Below are 26,411 nucleotides of genomic sequence, written 5' to 3'. Positions count from 1 at the left end.
TGAGAGGGGTGGGGAAGGAGAACAGGATCCGGAAAGGATGATTGAGTAAATTTTACCCCTGACTTTTCAACATAGCCCCCATCTTAAATATTCTCGAATAACCTGTGGGTTATTGTTCCCACAGATCTTCTTAAGTTATTAGGGAAAAAGCACTGATTTTTTTTTTTTTCAAAATATTACCATACTTAAAGGCATACAAAATCCTTTATTGCCCAAGTACTGATCTGGCTCTAAGTCTTATTAACTAATGAAAACTGCATCTTCTTTTCCTAAGGGTTAAGGATAAAATGAGATCACGATAGCACCACCTTATGTACAACCCACATTTGCTTTCTAACTTGGTGACTCTTCTGACTGTTTCAGATTCCACATTTGATGGGGTGACTGACAAACCCATCTTAGACTGCTGTGCCTGCGGAACTGCCAAGTACAGACTCACATTTTATGGGAATTGGTCTGAGAAGACACACCCAAAGGATTACCCTCGTGAGTAGAGTGGCTACTCTGTGGTTTGAGGAAAAGCACATGGTCAAAGTTCTGTCTGGTTGTGGGGCACGCTAGCTACAGCATGTCAGATCTGCTCCCTAGTGTCAGCTGGTTCATGAAATGCACATTCCAAGTACGTATATTCATCAAGACAGGCAGACATTATACGGGTATGCTTTCAGCTTCTTTGCATAGTGTTGTCCTTTTTTTTTTTTTTTTTTTTTTTTTTTGAGACGGAGTCTCACTCTGTTGCCAAGGCTGGAGTACAATGGCACAGTCTCGGCTCACTGCAACATCTGCCTCCCAGGTTCAAGTGATTCTTGTGCCTCAGCCTCCTGAGTAGCTGGGATTACAGATATGCACCACTGAGCCCAGCTAATTTTTATATTTTTAGTAGAGATGGGGTTTCGCCATGTTGGCCAGGCTGGTCTTGAACACCTGACTTCAGGTGATCCACCCACCTTGGCCTCCCAAAATGCTGGAATTACAGGCATGAGCCACCGTGCCCAGCCCCAGCATTGTGCTTTCTTATCTGTGATTTTTAAAAATATTCCTGAAGTCATGCTGCTTATCTTCAGGTCAGGCATTTGGTAACCTCAATGCCCCTGCCATGACCCTGTCCATGAATTCCATGACAGACCTGCTGGAAATACCTGGCAAAAGGAACCTGCTCTTGACTCTACAGGTCAAGGTCAACAAATACTCTACTATCATAGCTGTTGGTAATTAGTCAGCATGCCCTTTTTCTACTGACTTCAGATGCCACCTTGAAATCCCTTCATGAGGGGCCAGGCACGGTGGCTCAAGCTTGTACTCCCAGTGCTTTGGAAGGCTGATGTGGGAGGATCCTTTGAGGCTAGGAATTAGAGACCTGCCTAAGCAACACAGCAACATTTTAAAATTAACTGGGCATGGTGGCACATGCCTGTAGTCCTGTAGTCTTGCCTGTAGTCCTAGCTACTCAGGAGGCTAAGACAGGAGGATCTTAAGCCCAGGAGTTCAAGGCTGCAGTGAGCCATGATCACGCCAGTACACTCCAGCCTGGGCAGCAGAGTGAGACTCTGACTCAAAAAATAAAAATAAATAAAAATAAATCCTTTCATAACATTGTTATCAAGATAGCCAAAACAAAGCCATGAGAATTGTCAGGAGACCCAAAGCTGACTATTTTTTAAGTCGATCCTACTAATTCCACTTTATCACATAACTGTCTCAACAAATACCTAACATGTACCAGGCACTGTGCTCAGCTCTAGAGTTATCATATGGAACAACAACAAAAAAAGATGCACCCCATATTCTCAAGCCACTCAGCGGCTAGTGGAGAGATAGACACTAACCAAATAGTCATGCAGAAAGATGTGAAGACTAAGAAAAGTGGACTTACTGTGAACCAAGCATTTCGAAATATGTTCTAGTGTTTAATCCTCAAAGTAATGTGTTTTTGTGGATATGTTTACTGGGGAGCAGAGAGATGTCATTATTTGCCCACATTGAGATGTAAGTAATGGATCCAAATCCAAAGGGGTTTGTCAGGCTCCTAGGCCTGCCTTTTGTTTGGGTTGCATGTTGCCCATTCTCTCTGTGGGTGGCAGGATGTCCGTGTGTGGCACTGAGCCTGTTTTTTCTGCTCATTGTCTGTTTTGTTCTTGTGCATTTTGCTTTGGAGTTGCCACAGTTCAGGAAGAACAGTAGGAATGGGAGAGAGAGATTAAAAAGAGGGATTTGGCTCAGGTCCCAAAGGAAAGGGGGAGAAAAAGGCACATGATTGGGACTTAAGACTCAGACCAGATCAGAACCTCCATGATCCCCACACAGCCCACCCAGAGGGGACTCCGACATTTGTTGGCAAATCAGGAGCTCTATTGTTTAATGTTACCCACATGCAATCAAGGCTTGGGATCTTAGAAGCCTCTTTCTAGTTCATTCTTCTTACTCTGAGATTCAGCCTGATCTGCATCAGCTGTGTGGGAGACTGGTGCGAAGAAACTTGGTCTGCCTGGGGGAAAGAAAACACTTGGAACGAGCGTGATGGAAAAAATTTCCTCCAGCCTCTCTTATCCACTAACCAGAGGAAATAAAATGTTAGGGGCCCATTACTCATCTTTTGTGATCCTAAGAAGTTTCTTGACCTTTTCTATTCTGCCACTGTCATTTCCCAGAATTTAGGGAGGAGGTGAAAAAAAAAATTGTTTTTGGGTCTTTGGGCCAAATCAAGTACAAATCTATACAGAATTTCTGTGGAGTTGAGAGTTTCTTAGTAATTATGGGAGACGTGTGTTCCAGATCTTCTAGGATTGTCCCATTTCTGGCATTATGTCTGATAGAAATTGTCTATCAGATTGTGTCCTAATTTTTGGTTGGGAAAATTTGGTCACTTGTACAGAATAACACTTAACATATCATACTGCAATTATTTTTTTAAAACTATTTCTTCCCCACTAGACTGAGAAGTCCTCCAGGACAAAAGTGATGCTGTGCTTATCTTTGATTCTTAGTGCCTGTTGCCTTCCCAAGCACTAGGTACTGATTGTTGAACTCAGAGTGGCATTCATTATGACCTGGGAGGCAGATATCTAGCCTTCACCTAGTCATGATGGGCAGTACTGAGGAGAGTGTGAGCCAAACCTTCCATGGAGGAAAAGGAGTGAACACTCAGGGAGACTGGAGCCATTTAAAAGGGCATGGGGGAGGATCTAATCAGGACCTTGAAAATTTAAGGCTCTCAAAAGTTATTTCTATCAGACTTAAGTAATAGATGAATTTCCTTTTGCCACTGCAAAGATGATGCTGTCTTGATAACCAATCTCTATCATCATGCCCAGAGAAGCTTCCCACAACAGTGCAAATTGACAGTTGCCAAGCCCCCCGTCCTTTGTTAGTCATCCAAAACGCTGCTTTCTCTACAGCGATCTTAGGACAGTAGTTCTCAAGCTTTTAAATCTCAGGACCCCTTTTACATGCTTCAAAAATCTTTGAGGATCCCAACATAAGTGGTTTATATGGGTTATAGCCATCAATCTTCCATATATCAAAAATTAAAACTGAGAAATTTAAAAATATTATTTATTTTTAAAATAAACCTAGTAAATTAAAAATAATAAACTCATTACAGGTTAATATAAAGAACATATTTTGTGAAAATACCTATATTGTTCAAAACAAAAGAAATGTGACAAGAGGATCAATGTTTTAAGTTTTTGGAACTGTCGTTTCTTCTGGCTTAATAGAAGACACCTGGATTCCCATTTGCCTTTGTTTCTGCATTCAACTTAGATTCAAAGTAGATTCACATAGATTTTTAAAAATCTGTTTTTTGGTTGAAGTATGTGAAGAAAATTCTGTCTCATATCACTATGTAATTGGAAAGGGGAAGAGTATTTTAATAACCTTTTCCGATAATTATAGATAATCTTTGATCCTACACCAGAACTCTGCAAATTGTTGTTTTTTAAAAGGTTAATTACAATGTGGAATATGAAACTATATCAGTGAACTTATACTCCTACAGTAAAAGTCATTGCTTTACCTTCTACTTTAAATGGATCTTTTACAAATGCATGGTTTTGTAACATCTTATGTTGATCATTTGGAAAATATTGGTTTACTGAGTTATGCAGATTGTCCAAGTGTTGACACAGTTCATTAAACAATGTGAAAAGCCATATCCATTAATATCACTACCAACCTCATCAGAAAAGTATTTAATATCAGAAAGCTATCAAGTTCATAATAATGAATACAGGTTTTCTAAAATTCTGGGTTTTGCTTGAAAGCTCAAATTTTATCACTGGCAACAAATACTGTCAGTTGTTTTCCTTGAAGTGACAGGCTCACTTTATTTTTTTAGAAAATGTGGGCCAGATTCCCAAGTCTGAATAACCATAATTTGTCTGTCATTTGTCCTTTCAAGTGAAAATGATGTTTTATGAACGTAAAAAGTGGCTAGTCCAGCTTGCACCTCAAAGAGTCGCATAAGTGCTTTTATTCAAGACAATCACAGTACTTCAGTATATCGCAGAAGTGCTTCTGCATAGTTCCCAATTAGTCACACAGAATAATAAAAAGGTGTATACTCAAAGGCAGAGATCTAATGAAATTAATCATTTTTATTGTTTTTTCAAGGACTTTCTTTTTTTTTTAAACTTTAAGTTCTGGGATATGTGTACAGAATGTGCAGGTTTTTTACATAGGTATACATGTGCCATGGTGGTTTTGCTGCACCTATCAACCCATCATCTAGATTTTAAGTCCCGTGTGCATTAGGTATTTGTCCTAATGCTCTCCCTCCCCTTGCCCCACACCTCCAGACAGGCCCTGGTGTGTGATGTTCCCCTCCCTGTGTCCATGTGTTCTCATTGTTCAACTCCCACTTACAAGTGAGAACATGCTGTTTGGTTTTCTGTTCCTGGGTTAGTTTGCTCAGGATGATGATTTCCAACTTCATCCATATCCCTGCAAAGAACATGAACTCATTCTTTTTTATGGCTGCATAGTATTCCATGGTGTATGTGTGCCACATTTTCTTTATCCAGTCTATCATTGACGGGCATTTGGGTTGGTTCCAAGTCTTAGCTGTTGTAAACAGTGCTGCAATAAACATACGTGTGCATGTGTATTTATAGTAGGATGATTTTTAATCCTTTGGGTATATACCCAGTAATGGGATCGCTAGGTCAAATGGTATTTCTGATTCCAGACCCTTGAGGATTGCCACATTGTGTTCCACAATGGTTGAACTAATTTACACTCCTACCAACAGTGTAAAAGCATTCCTATTTCTCCATATCCTCTCCAGCGTCTGTTGTTTCCTCACTTTTTAATGATCGCCATTCTAACTGGCGTGAGATGGTATCTCATTGTGGTTTTGATTTGCATTTCCCTAATGACCAGTGATGATGAGCTTTTTCATATGTTTGTTGGCCGCATAAATGTCCTCTTTTGAGAAATGTCTGTTCATATCCTTTGCCCACTTTTTGATGGGGTTGTTTATTTTTATCTTGTAAATTTGTTTAAGTTCCTTGTAGATTCTGGATATTAGTCATTTGTCAGATGGATAGATTGCAAAAAATTTTCTCCCATTCTGTAGGTTGCCTGTTCACTCTGATGCTAGTTTCTTTTGCTGTGCTGAAGCTCTTTAGTTTAGTAAGATCCCATTTGTCAATTTTGGCTTTTGTTGCCATTGCTTTTGGTGTTTTAGTCATGAAGTTTTGCCCATGCCTATGTTCTGAATGATATTGCCTAGATTTTCTTCTAGAGTTTTTATGCTTTTAGGTTTTACATTTAAGTCTTTAATCTATCTTGAGTTAATTTTTGTATAAGATATAAGGAAGGGGTCCAGTTTCTGTTTTATGCATGTGGCTAGGCAGTTTTCCCAGCACCGTTTATTAAACAGAGAATCCTTTCCCCATTGCTTTTGTCAGGTTTGTCAAAGATTAGAGGGTTGTAGATGTGTGGTGTTATTTCTGAGGTCTCTGTTCTGTTCCATTGGTCTATATATCTGTTTTGGTACCAGTACCATGCTGCTTCGGTTACTGTAGCCTTGTAGTATAGTTTGAAGTCAGGTAGCATGATGCCTCCAGCTTTGTTCTTTTTGCTTAGGATTGTCTTGCCTATACGGGTTCTTTTTTAGTTCCATATGAAATTTAAAGTAGTTTTTTCTAGTTCTGTGAAGAAACTCAGTGGTAGCTTGATGGGAATAACATTGAATCTATAAATTACTTTGGGCAGTATGGCCATTTTCACAATATTAATTCTTCCTATCCATGAGCATGGAATCTTTTTCCATTTGTTTGTGTCCTCTCTTGTTTCCTTGAGCAGTGGTTTGTAGTTTTCCTTGAAGAGGTCCTTCATGTCCCTTGTAAGTTGTATTCCTAGGTATTTTATTCTCTTTGTAGCAATTGTGAATGGGAGTTCACTCATGATTTGGCTCTCTCCTTGCCTATTATTGGTGTATAGGAATGTTTGTGATTTTTGCACACTGATTTTGTATCCTGAGACTTTGCTGAAGTTGCTTATCAGCTTGAGATTTTGGGCTGAGATGATGGGGTTTTCTAAATATACAATCATGTCATCTGCAAACAGAGACGATTTGACCTCCTCTCTTCCTATTTGAATACCCTTTATTTCTTTCTCTTGCCTGACTGCCCTGGCCAGAACTTCCAGTACTATGTTAAATAGGAGTGGTGAGAGAGGGCATCCTTGTCTTGTGCTGGTTTTCAAGGGAAATGCTTCCAGCTTTTGCCCATTCAATATGATACTGGTTATGGGTTTGTCTTAAATAGCTCTTACTATTTTGAGATATGTTCTATCAATACCTAGTTTATTGAGAGTTTTTAGCATGAAGGGCCGTTGAATTTTACCAAAGGCTTTTTCTGCATCCTTGTCAGGGTCTGCTGCACTCTTCAGAGCCTGCGGGCCGGAATGTTTAAATCCGCTGAAGGTGGGCCCACAGCCGCCGCTTCCCCAGGTGATCTGTCTCCAGAGAGGGGAGTTTTATCTACAAGCCCCTGACTGGGCCTGCCGCCTTTCTTTCAGAGATGCCCTGCCCTGTGAGGAGGAGTTTAGAGAGGCAGTCTGGCCACAGTTGTTTTGCCATGCTGTGTTGAGTTCCGCCCAGTCTGAACTTCCCAGCCTCCTTAGCACGGTCAGGGGAAAACTGACTACTCAAGCCTCAGTAATAGTGGATGCCCCTCCCCGCACCAACCTCAATCATCCTGGGTCAACTTCAGACTGCTGTGCTGGCAGTAAGAATTTCCAGCCAGCGGTTCTTAGACTGCTGGGTTCCATGGGAGTGGGACCCGCTGGGCAGGACCACTTGGTTCACTGGCTTCAGCCCCATTTCCAGGGGAGTGAATGGTTCTGTCTTGCTGGAGTTCCAGGTGCCACTGGGGTATGGGAAAAAAAAACAAAAAACAAAACCTGCAGCTAGCTTGGCGTCTGCCCAAAAGCCGCCCAGTTTTGTAATTGAAACCCAGGACCCTGGTGGTGTAGGCACACGGGGGAATCCCTTGGTCTGCGGATTGCAATAACTATGGGAAATGTGTAGTATCTGGGCCGGATAGCACAGTCCTTCACGGCTTCCCTTTGCTGGGGGAGGGAGGCCCCCAGCTGCTTGCACTTCCTGGGCAAGGCTACACCCCACCTTGTTTCTGCTCATCCTCTGTGGGCTGCGTCCACTGCCTAACCAGTCCTAATGAGATGAACAGGGTACTTCAGTTGGAAATGCAGAAATCACCCACCTTCTGTGTTGGTCTCACTGTGAGCTGCAGACCAGAGCTGTTTCTATTCGGCCATCTTGCCAATACCCTCCAAGGACATTCTTAAGTGAAACGGACCCCTTTTGTTTTTTACTGTTGGTATGTGGCAGTGAAAAATACATCAGCTACTAATATGGTTTGGGGCCATTGCCTTGATCCATGCTCAGTGCCAGAGTTAATGTCAATACATTACAAAGGGAAGTAATGTCTTAGCATTATTGTAAAAATAGTTTTCACCTTCTAGACCCCCTGAAAGGGTCTCGGGGTTCCCAGGGGTCTGTGATCCATGCTTTGAGAACCTCTGCAATAGGTAAGATAGCAGCCTAAGGTGTCTGACTTTCAGTAGTCTTTGGGTAACTTGCCCTTCGGAATTTATGTTAGACACTCTAGGAGGGATAGGGCAACACTCAGTCTCTGCAGGTGGGCCACATCTGCAGAGGCTCTTCTTAACCATTATACAAAATGGTTTGTTCCAAGTGCTGTTTCTGGGCTTCCCTCCATCAGAGCACAGAGTTCTCTCTAGGAGGGGCTAGATGTGGTTAGATAAGAAGGGAGGCAAGGGATTCACCTAAATGACCTCTGGCATTCCCTATCTATTGTAATGCCGTAGATCTCTGCTTGTCATCTGGAAAGAGTGAAATCCTTTTAAAACACTTCTAATCTAGTAGTTCTAGAAATCCATTTTAACTTATAATGTAAGTTTTACCTCCTAATTTTATAAGTGAAAAATTCCTGAAGCACAAAGAAGTTACCGACTCAGATGACATAGCCAGAGAGTGTCCAAAACAAAATCAAAGCTTATGTCTCCTGATTCCTTTATGCCTTCCTCTCTAGGCTATCGGGAGGCAATCAATCTTCTGTCCTCTGTAGGAAAATTAGTATCTTATACACAAAGCATCTTTTAATAAGGCCCTGCTTTACTAACATGAACTCAACTGGTACCAAATTTGGTGCCATACTGAACAGCTTTGCCCCACTCTACAAAAACCTATGTTGCAGAGATCCTAACTTAGAAGTCAGAAAGAGAAGGTCTGGCTGGATTCACTGAGCCTGAGTGGAGTTCATGGACCCTAAAGTGTCAGAAGAACTGCCAGCTCCTGCAATGTCTGTTCTAGGCACTGTGAGTCTGTAGCTCCCAACTATAGCTCAGAAGCAGTTGCTTCACAGAAACAAGATGACTGGGCAGTGTTACCACATAAGGGTGTCCTGGAGGCTGGAGACATGCCCAGTCTTTGCCAAGGGATTGGGAGTTACCTAAAAGATGCTGAGTCTCTTTACTCTGTAGCTCTGAATACAGCTCTTGGGTTTTTGACAAGTGCTCCTATCCCATAGAGACCCTTTCATCACCCTTGACAATGTAAGCTGCATAGCTTCCCCCATTTTTGTTATGACATCGGTTTTAATGCTGCTTAACAGATATGCATTGATGAAAAAAACATTTTTTCCAGGAGCCAATTACGTTTTTCATTTGCCAATACATTGCCTAAAATATAAATACAGCAATTGGAAAATATACTCTATATAATCAAAGTTCATTTTACAATGTAATTCAGCCATCTTTTCTATTGGGTCACTGGATTTAGGAAATTATTATTAAGTCTAATCACATGAAAAACCACCACTCTAACACTTAGCAACTACTTTTGTTTCTTCATATATTCGTCTGTATACAGAGTATCTATATCACATTTGAACCCACTGTGTTCTACTTTTTGCATTTGATTTTGTCTTCATACTCATATCAGCTTCTTCTAGGCAACTTATCTATTGTTTTATTGATCATTTAAGTAATGTCAGGTCTTTTGCTAACGTAGAAAGCACTGCAATAAAATACTTTGTACTTAGGCCGGGCATGGTGGTCACGCCTATAATCCCAGCACTTTGGGAGGCCAAGGCAGGTGGATCACTTGAGGTCAGGAGTTTGAGACCAGCCTAGCCAACATGGTGAAACCCCATCTCTACTAAAAATACAAAAGCTCACCAGGCATGCTGGTGTGTGCCTGTAATTCCAACTACTCAGGAGGCTGAGGCACGACAATCGCTTGAACCCGGAAGGCAGAGGTTGCAGTGAGCCAAGATTGTACCACTGCACTCTAGCCTGAGTGACAGAGTGAGACTCTGTGTCAAAAAAAAAAAAAAAAAAAAAAAAATCACCACAACACTTTGTACTTAAAGTCTTCCTCAATCCTTCTCCTTTCTTTGAAATTATTTCCTTAAATAATTTCCCAAGATTAAAACTGCTGGATCAAAGGATATGGATTTTTCTTGTGGCCCTTGCGACGTCTTGCCAGATTCTTCTCCAAAACATTTGTAACAATTCAGTTTATTACCAATAATGAATAAATGTGTCTGTTTCTCCTAGCCTCCTCAGCATTCAATTAAAATTTTCATTAAAATTTTATTTATTATTTATTCAAAATTAATCTTATTTTAAATCGGCATTGGTTTAATTACCAACACACTTGAATCTTTTTTCATGTTTATTGTCCTTTGCCTTTAAAACCACTAGGGTGTTGGCATGAATCAAGTCTGATTTTGCTCCTTGTCTCCCCAGGGAGTCAGTCATTGTCTGGCACATTGAAAGTTCTGAATAAATAGTGTGGAATGAATGGATGAATGAATGAGAAGCAGTGACAAAATGAGTAAGGAAGAGAGTGGAGGGAGATGAGCAATGAGAAGCTGCTGAAGAGGTTAGGCCAGAAGAAAGATAAGGCCATATGTGGATGCTGGGTGGACAGCAGCTTGGATGGGGCCAGTGATGTGTGGGAGGATGATCTAGGAGGACACTGCAGTCGGTTAGCAGGCAATGGTGTGGCTCGGACTGCAGCAGTGAAAGTGGTAATGGAGAAAATTGGTGTATTTGACATCTCTTTTAACAGTACATTCTGTCACGGACTGGATGCGGAGGAGTAAGAGAGAGAAGCATCATAGCTGACAAGCTAGGTTTCTGGCTTGGAAATGGAGGTGCTCTTTCTTTTGAAAATATTCCTCAATATTATTATCTTTCTCTTTTTACAAATGTCTTTGAAATCATTTCATCAAGCTCTGGAAAGGAGCCTGTCAGAATTTTAAGTGGGATTGCACTAAATCTCAAAATTACCTTGAGAGGAATTGTTAGCTTCATAATGTTGAGCTTGTCTAGTTTTTTCCCATTGATGAATAAAACCAAACCATGCCTTGAACGGTGATACCATATGGACCATAGCCCTTCTTTCTCAATCTAACTGCAGAAACAAAATTAAACATTATATTACAGTTCTCCAGAGAAACAGACCAGTAGGAGATAGATAAATGAGAGATTAGATAGACAGATAGATAGATAGATAATTTTTTTTTATGAGGAATTGGTTCACATGATTATGGGGGCTGAGAAGTTCCACAATCTGCCATCTGCAAACCAGAGACCCAGGAGAGCCAGCGGTGTGGTTCTAGTTGAAGTCCAAAAGCCTGAGAACAAAGGGAGCCAATGGTGTAAATCCCAGTCCCAGGGCAGGAGAAGGCCAATGTTCCTGGTCAAGCAGGCAGGCAGGATGTAAAGAAATGGATTTCTTCTTCCTCTGCATATTGTTCTGTTTGGCCCTTGATTGATTGGATGAGGTCCACACACATTGGGGAGGGAAGTCTCCTTTGTTGAGTTACCTGATTCAAATGTGAATCACATCTGGAAATCCTCACAGATGCACCCAGAAATAAATTGGGCACCCAATGGTGCAGTTGACACATAAAATGAACCACCACAAGCATACAATGAACAATAATCCCACTGCTTCCTTCTTCCATCACTGTGAAATCCCTCCCAAAACTGAGAAGTCTACCCATCAGAGCCTCCCAGCTGTGCCACTGCCAGTGCTATGATGGGACAGGAGACACTGCTGCTGCTACCGGGCTGAGTCACAAATACAGAATTTCACCAGGAAATAGAATTTGGCACCCAACACATGTGTTGTCATACACAGTTTCAATGAAAGAAAGGGCAAAAGAGAAAAGATTAAGTATCTTCTGTACCCTTTTTCTCTTGCCTTCCTTCTGCCTCTCTGGAAAGGAAGTCTTAGGACAACCATTCACCCGTGTATGGGTTGCGAGTGGAGAAGGAAAGTCCATGATCACATTTTCCAGTTAAACAGGGAAGGCTGAACACATAAATCTCTGTTGTTTCCCCAAATCCCACAAAGATAACACTATATGAATAAAGCAGATTCAGTCCCAGAGGATTTCTCTTACTTTTTCCAGTAGTTTTAGGTAATTTGCACAGGAGTGTTTTTTAGGGATTTCATTCTAACCCCCAGATCCACACTTTTCTCCTCTCCATCCTGCTTTGGGAGGGTGACCTCGAGGGAGCTCATCAAGTGGCTCTCTCACCCTGTGCATTCCAGCTGAATTTGGTCAGTGGGAAGCCAAGGACAGAGAAGAATGAGGTCAGGGTCTCTACCTACCCACCCACTGCTCCCTGTCAGTGGATGCTGCAGATGGGCAGTCCTCTTCCAGCAGCTACAGCTTCTGCCCAGCCATCCTGTCTTCCAGCTTCAGCTCTCCCTCCTGGTTCCTGAAACTGCTTCTCCTCAGGTTTAGGGGTAGTCACAACTCCCTGGGAGCTTCACCTTTCCTTATTGTACTCCCTTGACTCTGCCAGGCCCTTATAAACTGTCCCTTCATCAGACTCACTTCTCTTGCCCCACTTGAGTATGCCCTCTGTTCCCTGTGGGACCAAGACTGGTATTGCCACTCTTTCAGAAATTGATTCTTAGACTCTGTACATGTACTATTTTGATAAAATAAAAAGAAAAGCTAGCAAATATGGTAAAGTCAGCTATTGCTATAGGATTTTATGTTGCTATAGGATTTTATAAAGGATTGTACATCCCCACTATACTGAGGCTGCCTTTGATCCACTCAGAATTGCCTTCCTCTCCCCCACCCCACTCAAATGCTGCTTCCTTCCATTGCTCACCTAGGACCTAAAAACACCCAAATGAGAATGTCTTTTCTCTGGGTCTGTGGCTAAACTCAGATGCCAATCTAGTTTCTATTCCCATATCTTCTAACTCCTTCTCACTTTGCCAACACTAGGCTGTCATCTAACCCAAAACATATTCGAAGGAGCAATATTATAAAGTAGATTATTAGATAAGGGGTTTCTGGAATTTTGGCTAAGAGGACACCCTTTAATAATAGTGCATTTTCACAGATCATGTTTCCTGGTTTAAAAATATATTTACTTTCCATAAAAACTGAGACTTGAACAAATTTTAATTTTTTCTAAATGATGTTTGTTTTCCTAAGAAGGCTTTGCAGTTTCATTCTTATGTATGCTTCATCAACTTAATTTCTAGGATTATTTTATGTTTTGGTTATTATGAATGAGATTTCCAGTTTTCATTACGCTTTCTACCAGGTTATAATTAGTGTACAAAAATGCTCTCATTATTCCCATTTATTGTACCTGTATGCTTTTTTCTAATAGTTTTACCTAATATTCCTTGGGCTACATAAGTAATCAATAGCTATTTGCCTAGCTGGGCACGGTGGTGCATGTCTGTAGTCCCAACTACTTGGAAGGCTGAGGCAGGAGAATGGCTTGAACCCATCCTTGAACCCATGGTTAAGGCCAATGAGCCATGATTATACCACTGCCACTGCACTCTAGCCCAGGCAACAGAGTGAGACCTCATTTCTAAGAAGATAAATAAGCAAAATAAAAATAATAATTTGCCTGTAAAATACAACATGTTTTTCTCTCTCTTTTTTTTTTTCTGATTAGTCTTCCATGATTTCTGTGGTCTCCCTCTTGTTCACTGACAATGTACAGTGTTGACTCTTGGATCCAGGATGTTTAAGGATGTTAAATATAGATGTACACCTTTAATTTTTTTAATGGATATTGGATTTTTCTAATGCCATTTCAGCACTTATTGACATGAACAAATAATTGTTACTATTCAATCTCTTTTTGTGGAGTATTATAATTCCTAGTTTTCAATTTGCTAGACTATTCTTCCATTCTCTGATAAGCCTAATTTAATCGTGGTTTATTTTTCTTCCTTTAGTATGCATGCATAATTATAAACTATTCACAAAGCATTATATTTTTGTATACATTTTCTCAATAATTCTCACCTTAGTCTCATAGGATGAATATTATCCTCCTGATTTATGGAAGAGAAATTTGGGTCTCAGAGAGGCTAGAGTTGGCCCAATTCATAGAGCAAATCTGTGGTCGAGCTGGTGTGTGATACGAGAGGCAGAGACAGAGAGGAGTGGGAAGAGAGAGACAGAAAAGGAGGGGAAGACAGACAGAGGGAGAGAGAGAGAGGGAACCAGAGAATGATGCACTGGCTGTGCCACAGGTTTCCGCTATGAGATGCATCTGGCTTTGAATCTGGGTGCATCTGACCCTAGAGTCCTTTCTACCATGCCTCTCCTTTAAAGTGGTAATCCATTAGTATTGTCATTAAATTCTTCAGATCTACATGTAAGAGTGACAGTGGTACACAATTTCTGATTTTTAAATCAACTCTTTATCTGACTGCAGTCTCAAGACCATGCTAGCTTTGAGGAGGAAATTGGTTAGTTCCTACCTACCAGTTTCTATTCGTAATTGAGACTTTAAAAGAATTATCCACACACACTGAATACTTTCCCCTATCTTCATCCCCAAGTTATCATCCAATTTCTTCATCAGTTATTGGTGTATTCAGGCTCTTTCTTTTATTTTTTTATTTTTATTTTTTATTATACTTTAAGTTCTAGGGTACATGTGCATAACGTGCTGGTTTGTTACATATGTATACAAGTGCCATGTTGGTGTGCTGCACCCATTAACTCATCATTTACATTATGTATATCTCCTAATGCTATCCCTCCCCACTCCCCCCACCCCACAACAGGCCCCAGTATGTGATGTTCCCCACCCTGTGTCCAAGTGTTCTCATTGTTCAATTCCCACCTATGAGTGAGAACATGCAGTGTTTGGCTTTTTGTCCTTGTGACAGTTTTCTGAGAATGATGGTTTCCAGCTTCATCCATGTCCCTACAAAGGACATGAACTCATCCTTTTTTATGGCTGCATAGTATTCCATGGTGTGTATGTGCCACATGTTCTTAATCCAGTCTGTCGTTGATGGACATTTGGGTTGGTTCCAAGTCCTTGCTATTGTGAATAGTGCTGCAATAAACATATGTGTGTATGTGTCCTTATAGCAGCATGATTTAGAATCCTTTGGGTATATACCCAGTAATGGGATGGCTGGGTCAAACTGTATTTCTAGTTCTAGATACTTGAGGAATCACCACACTGTCTTCCACAATGGTTGAACTAGTTTACAATCCCACCAACAGTGTAAAAGTGTTCCTATTTCTCCACATCCTCTCCAGCACCTGTTGTTTCCTGACTTTTTAATGATTGCCATTCTAACTGGTGTGAGATAGTATTTCATTGTGGTTTTGATTTGCATTTCTCTGATGGTGAGTGATGATGGGCATTTTTTCATGTGTCTGTTGGCTGCATAAATGTCTTCTTTTGAGAAGTGTCTGTTCATATCCTTCACCCACTTTTTGATGGGGTTGTTTTTTTTCTTGTAAGTTTGTTTGAGTTCTTTGTAGATTCTGGATATTAGCCCTTTGTCAGACGGGTAGATTGTAAAAATTTTCTCCCATTCTGTAGGTTGCCTGTTCACTCTGATGGTAGTTTCTTTTGCTGTGCAGAAACTCTTCATTTAATTAGATCCCGTTTGTCAATTTTGGCTTTTGTTGCCATTGCTTTTGGTGTTTTAGACATGAAGTCCTTGCCCATGCCTATGTCCTTAATGGTATTGCCTAGGTTTTCTTCTAGGGGTTTTATGGTTTTATGTCTGACATTTCAGTCTCTAATCCATCTTGAATTAATTTTTGTGTAAGGTATAGGGAAGGGATTCAGTTTCATCTTTCTACATATGACTAGCCAGTTTTCCCAGCACCATTTATTAAATAAGGAATCCTTTCCCCATTTCTTGTTTTTGTCAGGTTTGTCGAAGATCAGATGGTTATAGATGTGTGGTATTATTTCTGAGGGCTCTGTTCTGTTCCATTGGTCTATATCTCTGTTTTGGTACCAGTACCATGCTGTTTTGGTTACTGTAGCCTTGTAGTATAGTTTGAAGTCGGGTAGCGTGATGCCTCCAACTTTGTTCTTTTGGCTTAGGATTGTCTTGTCAATGTGGGCTCTTTTTTGTTTCCATATGAACTTTAAAGTAGTTTTTTCCAATTCTGTGAAGAAAGTCATTGGTAGCTTGATGGGGATGGCATTGAATCTATAGATTACCTTGGGCAGTATGGCCATTTTCACAATATTGATTCTTCCTATCCATGAGCATGGTATGTTCTTCCATTTGTTTGTGTCCTCTTTTATTTCCTTGAGCAGTGGTTTGTAGTTCTCCTTGAAAAGGTCCTTCACATCCCTTGTAAGTTGGATTTCTAGGTATTTTATTCTCTTTGAAGCAATTGTGAATGGGTGTTCACTCATGATTTGACTCTGTCTGTTATTAGTGTATAAGAATGCTTGTGATTTTTGCACATTGATTTTGTATCCTGAGACTTTGCTGAAGTTGCTTATCAGCTTAAGGAGATTTTGGGCTGAGATGATAGGGTTTTCTAAATATACAATCATGTCATCTGCAAACAGGGACAATTTGACTACCTCTTTTCCTAATTGAATACCCTTTATTTCTTTCTCCTGCATGATTGCCCTGGCCAGAACTTCCAACAGTATGTTGAATAGGAGTGGTGAGAGAGGGCATTCCTGTCTTGTGCCAGTTTTCAAAGGGAATGCTTCCAGTTTTTGCCCATTCATATTGGCTGTGGGTTTGTCATAAATAGCTCTTATTATTTTGAGATATGTCCCATCAATACCGAATTTATTGAGAGTTTTTAGCCTGAAGGGCTGTTGAATTTTGTCAAAAGCCTTTTCTGCATCTATTGAGATAATCATGTGGTTTTTGTCTTTGTTTTGTTTATATGCTGGATTACATATATTGATTTGCATATGTTGAACCAGCCTTGCATCCCAGGGATGAAGCCCACTTGATCATGGTGGATAAGCTTTTTGATGTGCTGCTGGATTCGGTTTGCCAGTATTTTATTGAGGATTTTTGCATCGATGTTCATCAGGGATATTGGTCTCAAATTCTCTTTTTTTGTTGTGTCTCTGCCAGTCTTTGGTATCAGGATGATGCTGGCCTCATAAAATGAGTTAGGGAGGATTCCCTCTTTTTCTATTGATTGGAATAGTTTCAGAAGGAATGGTACCAGCTCCTCCTTGTACCTCTGGTAGAATGTGGCTGTGAATCCGTCAGGTCCTGGACTTCTTTTGGTTGGTAGGCGATTAATTATTGCCTCAATTTCAGAGCCTGTTATTGGTCTATTCAGGGATTCAACTTCTTCCTGGTTTAGTCTTGGGAGGGTGTATGTGTCCAGGAATTTATCCATTTCTTCTAAGTTTTCTAGTTTATTTGCGTAGAGGTGTTTATAGTATTCTCTGACGGTAGTTTGTATTTCTGTGGGATCGGTGGTGATATCCCCTTTATCATTTTTTATTGCATCTATTTGATTCTTCTCTCTTTTCTTCTTTGTTAGTTTTGCTAGCAGTCTATCAATTTTGTTGATCTTTTCAAAACACCAGCTCCTGGATTCATTGATTTTTTGAAGTGTTTTATGTGTCTCTGTCTTCTTCAGTTCTGCTCTGATCTTAGTTATTTCTTGTCTTCTGCTAGCTTTTGCATGTGTTTGCTCTTGCTTCTCTAGTTCTTTTAATTGTAATGTTAGGGTGTCGATTTTAGATCTTTCCTGCTTTCTCTTGTGGGCATTTAGTGCTAGAAATTTCCCTCTACACACTGCTTTAAATGTGTCCCAGAGATTCTGATATTTTGTGTCTTTGTTCTCATTGGTTTCAAGGAACATCTTTATTTCTGCCTTCATTTCATTAAGTACCCAGTAGTCATTCAGGAGCAGGTTGTTCAGTTTCCATGTAGTTGAGCGGTTTTGAGTGAGTTTCTTAATCCTGAGTTCTAGTTTGATTGCACTATGGTCTGAGAGACAGTTTGTTATAACTTCAGTTCTTTTACATTTGCTGAGGAGTGCTTTACTTCCAACTATGTGCTCAATCTTGGAATAAATGTGATGTGGTGCTGAGAAGAACGTATATTCTGTTGATTTGGGGTGGAGAGTTCTGTAGATGTCTATTAGGTCCATTCGCTTGGTGCAGAGCTGATTTCAATTCCTGGATATCCTTGTTAACTTTCTGTCTTGTTGATTTGTCTAATTTTGACAGTGGGGTGTTAAAGTCTCCCACTAATATTGTGTGGGAGTCTAAGTCTCTTTGTAGGTGTCTAAGGACTTGCTTTATGAATCTAGATGCTGCTGTATTGGGTGCATATATATTTAGGATAAGTAGCTCTTCCTGATGAATTGATCCCTTTACCATTATGTAATGGCCTTTTTTGTCTCTTTTGATCTTTGTTGGTTTAAAGTATGTTTTATCAGAGACTAGGATCTCAACCCCTGCCTTTTTTGTTTTCCATTTGCTTAGTAGATCTTCCTCCATCCCTTTATTTTGAGCCTATGTGTGTCTCTGCATGAGATGAGTCTCCTGAATACAGCACTCTGATGGGTTTTGACTCTTTATCCAATTTGCCGGTATGTGTCTTTTAATTGGATCATTTAGCCCATGTACACTTAGGGTTAATATGTTATGTGTGAATTTGATCCTGTCATTATGATGTTAGCTGGTTATTTTGCTCGTTGGTTGATGCAGTTCTTCCTAGCATTGATGGTCTTTACAATTTGGCACGTTTTTGCAGTGGCTGATACCGGTTGTTCCTTTCCATGTTTAGTGCTTCCTTCAGGATCTCTTGTAGGGCAGGCCTTGTGGTGACAAAGCTGGATGGAGAATGACTTTGACTAGTTGAGAGAAGAAGGCTTCATACGATCAGAATTCTCCGAGCTAAAGGAGGAAGTTCAAACCCATCACAAAGAAACTAAAAACCTTGAAAAAAGATTAGATGAATGGCTAACTAGAATAACCAGTGTAGAGAAGTCCTTAAATGACCTGATGGAGTTGAAAACCATGGCACAAGAACTATGTGACGAATGCACAAGCTTCAGTAGCCGATTCAATCAACTAGAAGAAAGGGTATCAGTGATTGAAGATCAAGTGAATGAAATGAAGTGAGAAGAGAAGTTTAGAGAAAAAAGAGCAAAAAGAAACGAACTAAGCCTCCAAGAAATATGAGACTATGTGAAAATACCAAATCTACCTTTGATTGGTATACCTGAAAGTGACGAAGAGAATAGACCCAAGTTGGAAAACACTCTGCAGGATATTATCCAGGAGAACTTCCCCAACCTAGCAAGGCAGGCCAACTTTCAAATTCAGGAAATACAGAGAATGCCACGAAGATACTCCTCGAGAAGAGCAACTCCAAGACACATAATTGTCAGATTCACCAAAGTTGAAATGAAGGAAAAAATGTTAAGGGCAGCCAGAGAGAAAGGTCAAGTTACCCACAAAGGGAAGCCCATCAGACTAACAGCAGATCTCTCTGCAGAAACTCTACAAGCCAGAGGAGAGTGGGGGCCAATATTCAACATTCTTAAAGAAAAGAATTTTCAACCCAGAATTTCATATCCAGCCCAACTAAGTTTCATAAGTGAAGGAGAAATAAAATCCTTTACAGACAAGCAAATGCTGAGAGCTTTTGTCAGGCTCTTTCTTTTATGTCAGTTTTCGAATTTTACTTTTTCCTTAAAAAATTATCCATTTTATTTAGAATTTCATAGTTCCTAGCATACAACTATAGAGTACAGTAAGATCATTCTCTATTTCCTGGCTAAATTTACCCATGTTAGCTTTATCTAATAAGCTTTGTAGCTTATTAGATAATGCTACTGTTATCCTATTGGTAATTTACATACATCCACTTTTTTATATATTGTTCTCTTCTCCTATTTCTTTTGGGTTGTCCTTTTGTTACTTTGGTGAATTTTTATATTGATTACTTAGTATGCTAATTTTCCCATCTTGCTTTATGGTTTTATTATTAATAAATGCACTTACGGCTGTGAATTTTCTTAGTTTAGCTCTGAGCCCTTCCCAGGGTATTTAATTTGTAGTTCTCATTTTCATTGTTTTCTTAATACAGTGCTTTTGTGCACTTTGTCTTCTTGATGTACTTGTTAATTAGCAGAGTATTTCAAAATTTCTAAGTAGTCAGAGAGTTTTGATTTATATCTTTGTTCCTAATTTTGTTTATTTTGTTTTGGTTAGTGTGTTAGTCCATTTTTGTGTCACTATAAAGAAATACCTGTGAATGGGTAATTTATAAAGAAAAGAGGTTTAACTGGCTGCAGGCTGTACAAGCAGGACTCCAGCATCTGTTTCTGGTGAGGGCCTCAGGAGGCTACAATCAGGGCTGAGGGCCAAGCAGAAGCAATTGATGTCATACAGTGAGAGAGGGAGTGAGGGACAGAGGGAAAAGGTGCCACACTCTTCCAAACAACCAGATCTCCTGTGAACTACCAGAGTGAGAATTCACTCATCACCAAGGGAAGAGAGCTAAGCCACTCATGAGGGTTCTCCCTGCTTGATCCAGTCACCTCCCACCAGTCCCCGCCTCCAACACTGGAGGTTACATTTCAATATGAAATTTGGAGGGGACAAATGTCCAAACCATATCAGTAAAATAGTATGTTATATATAATTTCTGCTTTTTTGTACTTACTTAGTTGTTGTTGTTTTTTTTAATAACCTAGCTTATGTTGACTTTCAAAAGCCTGTTTTCTTATTCTTCGTTGGGTGCCAAGCTATGTGTTACCTAGTGACACACAAGTATCATTAGTCCATGAAAGACCGCTCTGGGCCCTGTTGTTTGTTTGATTCCATTTACCCCATGTTTATTGTGATTGCTGTCCTACTATAATTTTTCTACCCTGTTATTTTACATTTTCTGATTGTACTTTCTCGTTGTTTCTTTTTTTAAAAACACCTTCTTTTCTTTCCATTCCCTAAGTTATTTTCTTCTGCTGGATTAAAAGTGATTTGATCCATTTTTTGTTGTTCTTATGGTGGTTGCCTTTAATGTAAGACACATACTTATGTTTATCTCTGTTGAATTCATAAACAAAACAAGTACTTGAGCATACTTTATGATTCCTTTGGTCTCTACTATCACTGTACCCAAATACACACTGTATGTTGGTTATTTTCTAGAATTTTATTTCTGGATTGTGTGGATAATTTCTTTTTTGTTTTTCTTTAGTCTTTGCTTTTTTACACAACCATAAACATTACTAAAGTGTTGTTCACCCATTGCTCTTTAGTGTTTTTCTTATTTCACTACTTTCTACAAGAGTATTTTTATAATACACTTTTGCAAGGCAAACCCCCTAAGGCCTTATATGCCTGAGAATTTATTATGCTCTCACATTTAAATGACTGATGGCTGATATAAGACCTGAGTTCAGAAACACTTTCTTTTCCATTGTCCGTTGTGTGCTTCTATCCAGCTGCTTAGAAGTCCAATCTCAGTCTGAATCTGATTGCTTCCTAGGTGATCTACTCTCTCTCTCTCTGCTTTGCTTTTCCTTTCTTTTCTTCTTTTTTTTTTTTTTAGCTGTCTCTTTGATGTTCTCAATTTTCACTGTTAATGCGACTTGATGTAGTGTTTTTCTTTTTAAAACCTGGTTTTCAGCTGGGCGCAGTGGCTCACACCTGTAATCCCCGTGCTTTGGGAGGCTGAGGCGGGTGGATCACCTGAGGTCGGGAGTTCGGGACCAGCCTGACCAACATGGTGAAACCCCATCTCTACTAAAATACAAAACTTAGCCAGGAGTGGTGGTGTATGTCTGTAATCCCAGCTACTCAGGAGGCTGAGGCAGGAGAATTGCTTGAACCTGGGAGGCAGAGGTTGCAATGAGCGGAGATCATGCCATTGCACTCCAACCTGCTTGACAGAGCAAGACTCCATCTCAAAAAATAATAATAATTTAAAAATAGAAATAAATTAATAAAACCTAGTTTTCTACTCTATGGATCCTTTAAATATGAGGCCTTTCCTCTTCCTCTAATTCTGGGAGATTTCCTCTTCCTCTAATTCTGGGAGATTTTTTGTCAAATATTTCCCCTCCTCCTTTTTTCTCTTTCTGAGCCTCTAGTGACTCAGATGTTGTCACTTCTTCTCATTTCCTTCATATCATCTGGGTTTTATTTTATGTGTTTTTTCCCTTCCTACCTCACTGCTGCCTTTAAAACAGCTTAGAACATCTAAAAATTGTAAAAAACAAACTCAAAAACACTAAAAAGATATATTAATTAAAGACAAGAAAAAGCAAGTAAGAAGTTCCTCAATTTTATCCCTAGGCCGCTCATTTCTTTCTTTAGTGCTAACCATCCTGCTTTTACCCCAACTACTGTGTTGTTTATTTCAACTGTTGTGGGGGTTTTATTATAAACCTTTATGTTGAAATAGCTTCAAATTTATATAAAAGTTGCAAGAATGGCACACAAAACTTCTGATTACCTGTCACCAGATTCCACAATTGTTAACATTTTACATTTCCTTTATCATTCTCTCACCATATAGATACCCATTATTTTTTGTGAATTTCTTATAAGTAGCAGACATCATGCCTGACCTTTTACCCCTAAATACTTCAGTGTGTATTTCCTGAATGTTTTTGTAATATTTTGTAAGAGAACAAGGATGCTCTTACAAAATTACAATGCACTTATCATTAACATTGATAAAATACTATAATCTACATATCTTGTTCAAATTATACTCATTATACCTCTAATGTTCTCTAAAGCAATACTGTTTCATATCACTATAATGTAAACCACAAATATGAGCCACATGTGTGATTTATTAAACAGAAGCAAGTGCAATTAATTTTAATGTTCTATTTTATTTAAGTCAGTATATCCAAAGTAGTATCATTTTAACATGCAATTAATATAAAAATTTATTATTGAGACATTTTGCATTCTCCTTTTCATCATATGATCCATTGTATTTTTCACTTACAGCACATCTCAATTCAGACTAGCCACATTTCAATCACACAGTAGCTACATGTAGCTGGTGGCAGCCATATCATACAGCAGAGTTTTGTAGCAAATCAAAAATAAAAATTCTGGTTCAAGATCCAGTCTAAGATTATATACTGCATTTACTTGTCAGGTCTCTTCAGTCTTGTTCAATCTGGAATGGTTCTTAGTCCTTCTTGACTTTCATGACACTGATGCCTTTGAAGAGTACCAGAGAGTTACTGTGTAGACTCTCCTTCAGTCTGGGGCTGTCTGATGCTTCCTCATGGTTAGATTCAGGTTGTGCATCTTTGGCAGGGATACCACAGCCATTACGGATATTTGTATAACACCTAATTTACATTTTGTTCTTTTTCTCTATTTCTTGTTCTTGCTTCATATTGCTAACATCCTCCCTATCTTTGAGGATATGTATTGTGCTTCTGTTAAAGTTTTGGTCCATCTGTTGCAATAAGCTGCTTCATGTTCAGCTTGCATTCTCTTTCGCTAGTTGTACTCCTTGGGATCTAGTTACTGTGGCAGGTGGCCTTCTGTTTCTGTGGTGATATAAATGTTATGCCTGGAAGTGTATGATGGGGAAAGGCCAAATCCTAGGTGGTGCCCCTTCTGGTGTGTATAAGGAAAAGGAAGGAGATGAGGCCCAGGCATCATGTCGCTGCTATCAACTCTTCTATTTGCATTCTTCTACTGGGTAATATCTCTAGTTAAGGATTCATCCTGACACTCTTAGAACAAAGCAGGAATAGGAGGAAGTGATCTCCTTAGGTTGTAATCCCCAGCCCTGCAAGTTTGGAAACACAAGGGATGAAGAAGTGTATACCCAGTGAAGGCTGGGCTTCATTTATCCCCTTCTCTCCTGAGAGGGCTTTATGCTGCTGCCCTGAGATTACTCTGGCTGGGAATGGGAATAGGAATAGAACTGACCTAGTCCTGCAGACATCTGGGTTGCAGGACAGGCAAGGACCCTCCCTTGGTGACATAAAGGAGGGGAAATAAAAGAGAACTCCAACAGTCCTCACAAATCCATCCTCCCACCACTGGGCTAGGGGAAAGAGGAGGATTCATCACTCCATCTATCCTCTTTTTCCTGGATCAGAATAGCCTTTGATCTCCTCTTTATTTCAGTGTCTCTGTTAGTTCCTTGGATCTGTGCTTCCCTCTGCTTCTGAAGTTTCCCTGGGTTGAATTTAGAGGATGAGGAGTACATGTTAATTAACCATCTAATCAGGAAACAGCAATAACATTTCAGGGTTTTTTGTTTGTTTGTTTGTTTGTTGTTCAATCTATTAAATTGTTGGCAGTACCTACCCTTTCTGCTGTATAATGGTATGTTTAATTATGTTTCTCAGTCTATTATCATTTTCTTATTAGTTTATCATATTCTGATAATAGGGTATTAATACCTTGTTCTAAAATTGTATACTTACTAATTTCCCTTTGATTTTTATAAGTGATTTGCGGCTATGTTCTTTGGGCCTTATAGACATAATATCATTATGCTGTCATTATTAAGGCTGACTTTTGTCACATAATTAACATAGTTAGCTTGCTTTATTAACTTTTACCATAATTCCACCTTGTCTGAAATCTCATTTGCTTTTTCTTCCCTTTAATTAGTATACCTTTTTAGTGATTTTTTAAATTTACTTTTTAGTATTTTTAGCCTTTTTCTAAGCCTTTTTAAAGATTTCCCAGTAAATTATTGCATTATTCCAGTTGGAAGCATTCTTTTTGTTTTTGTGTTTTATTTTGTTTTACTTCCCCCAAATTGTTTGAGCTTACACTTATTTTAACCCTAGTCCTCTTAGGTTTTTTTTTTTTTTCATTTTACTTTTTATCTCTCAATTTTTATAGTTAATTTGGGTTTTTTTATCCTAGATGTTATTTGGTATTGTATACACAATTAATTTGTTTGGTTTGGGTTTTGCTTATTTTAATTTCCTTTAGCAACTGTCTTCTTTTTAATTTGATTAGCTGTCAATTTAAGATAAACCACAAAGATTTCATTATCAAAATAGTATCTTTGATTCTCTTTTGTGGGAAATTTTTGTGTGTTTTTTTGTGTTGCCCTACTCTATTACTGCTTCCATTTTTCATTGATTTAACTTGTTACTCAGTTTATTTATTTTAATCTATTTTTATTCTAACAATTTTCCTAATGCCCAACTCCTATCACAAACAATTCTTTCTATTGTTTTTGTTTACTTATCTCTTCAATAGATACATACTAATTCAGGATTTCATACTATTTTTAATAGTATCATCTTTTTTTCAGGTCTGTCTTTTAAGATCAGATTTCTTTTTGAAGTAACTTTTGAAGTCAATGCTGATCCATTAGTGGGTGACCAAATTTCTTCAGACTGAAAATTCATTAACATCTTTGCATTTGGATAAAAACTTGACTGTATAAAGACAGAAATTATACAGCTTTTTTACTCTATGATATGTACATGGTTTTTCATTACAGTGAAGTCCTTATCTACTTATGACTATATTTTTTACATGAAATATGTAACCTAGCTCCTTGCAGGATGCTTTCTTTTCCTTTGGTAATTAAAATATTTGATGATAAATGTTGATTTCAATTATTTTTAATGGATCTTAAATAGGGCTCTGTTTGTACCTTCAACTTTTTCATTAATGGTTACATTTTTCTTCTAGTGGATCTTTTCTTTTTCTAATCTTCAATGTTTTATTCTTTGTTTGCTCATTCATTCCATAAATCTATTCAAAGCATCTATTTCATGCAAGCAGTGTGTTCAGTTCATTCCTTCTCTTTCTTTAGGAACTCCTATCTCTCCCAGAGCACTCCATTCTCCAGATCTTCTTTTGCATATTTGTATATCTCTTTTCATGCTTGGCATATTTTTTTCCTAGTTCATTTTCTCTTTCTCTGTTAGTTACCTGTAGCATCCAATTCTACATTTTACCTGTACTACCATTGTTTACGCCTTCCTGCCCCTTCCTGCTGTAATGAGCTCTTCTGAAATAGTTATAATGTCTTTCTTCAACATTTAAGAAATAGGTTACAACTATTTTCTAAATCCTGTTTTGATTCTTGTTTCATTTCATGGTATACTGATTTTGTACTTCCCATCCCCACCCCATCCTGCACCCAGGTTCTTAATTCATCTTTCTTCTGTCATACCTGACAAACATTTTCAGTGGTTCCAGTCATTTATTCCCCTTTACTCATTCTTCCTTGAGTTTCTTATGATGATATGGCTGCTATTTCTGAAACCTTTGGTTCAGACTGTTTTACTTACATTTAAATAGGCCTTGAAATTGGAAGGTTCACAGGCTCTCACTCTGACTTCCTCCTGGAGGTCCAAAAACTGTATTTCTTGAACGCATCATGTCCTAAATAACACATACCTGTATTGGATTAACCATTCAGAATTATATATTACATTAAATATTACTTTCCTTATGTCTATCAAGGTAAAGTCCCATTACCACTGAGAGGGATAAGTTAATTTATTGATAACTTGCTTGCCATTTACTCCTGCTGGTTGGCAGCTTAAAGAGCACATGCTTCCTGCATCGCATTTATGTAGCTTAAATAGTCACCTGTTTTGAACTGATCTGAG

The 26,411-nt window shown here is 39.0% G+C and overlaps 1 protein-coding gene across 2 annotated transcripts in view; it reads left to right on the top strand.

The window, feature by feature from the left end:
• The window catches only part of SPON1 (spondin 1), a 295,913-nt gene that overhangs the window by 122,675 nt on the left and 146,827 nt on the right, over nt 1-26,411 (top strand). For both annotated transcript variants that reach the window (XM_077960460.1, NM_001266118.1), the window contains 1 exon segment: nt 364-486. In XM_077960460.1, the coding sequence (XP_077816586.1) occupies nt 364-486 (123 nt within the window).

Source organism: Macaca mulatta, chromosome 14, assembly GCF_049350105.2.
Source record: "Macaca mulatta isolate MMU2019108-1 chromosome 14, T2T-MMU8v2.0, whole genome shotgun sequence".
Lineage (NCBI taxonomy): Eukaryota > Metazoa > Chordata > Mammalia > Primates > Cercopithecidae > Macaca > Macaca mulatta.
The sequence above is the reverse complement of the archived record's forward strand: the minus strand, read 5'-3'. Positions and strand labels throughout refer to the sequence as shown.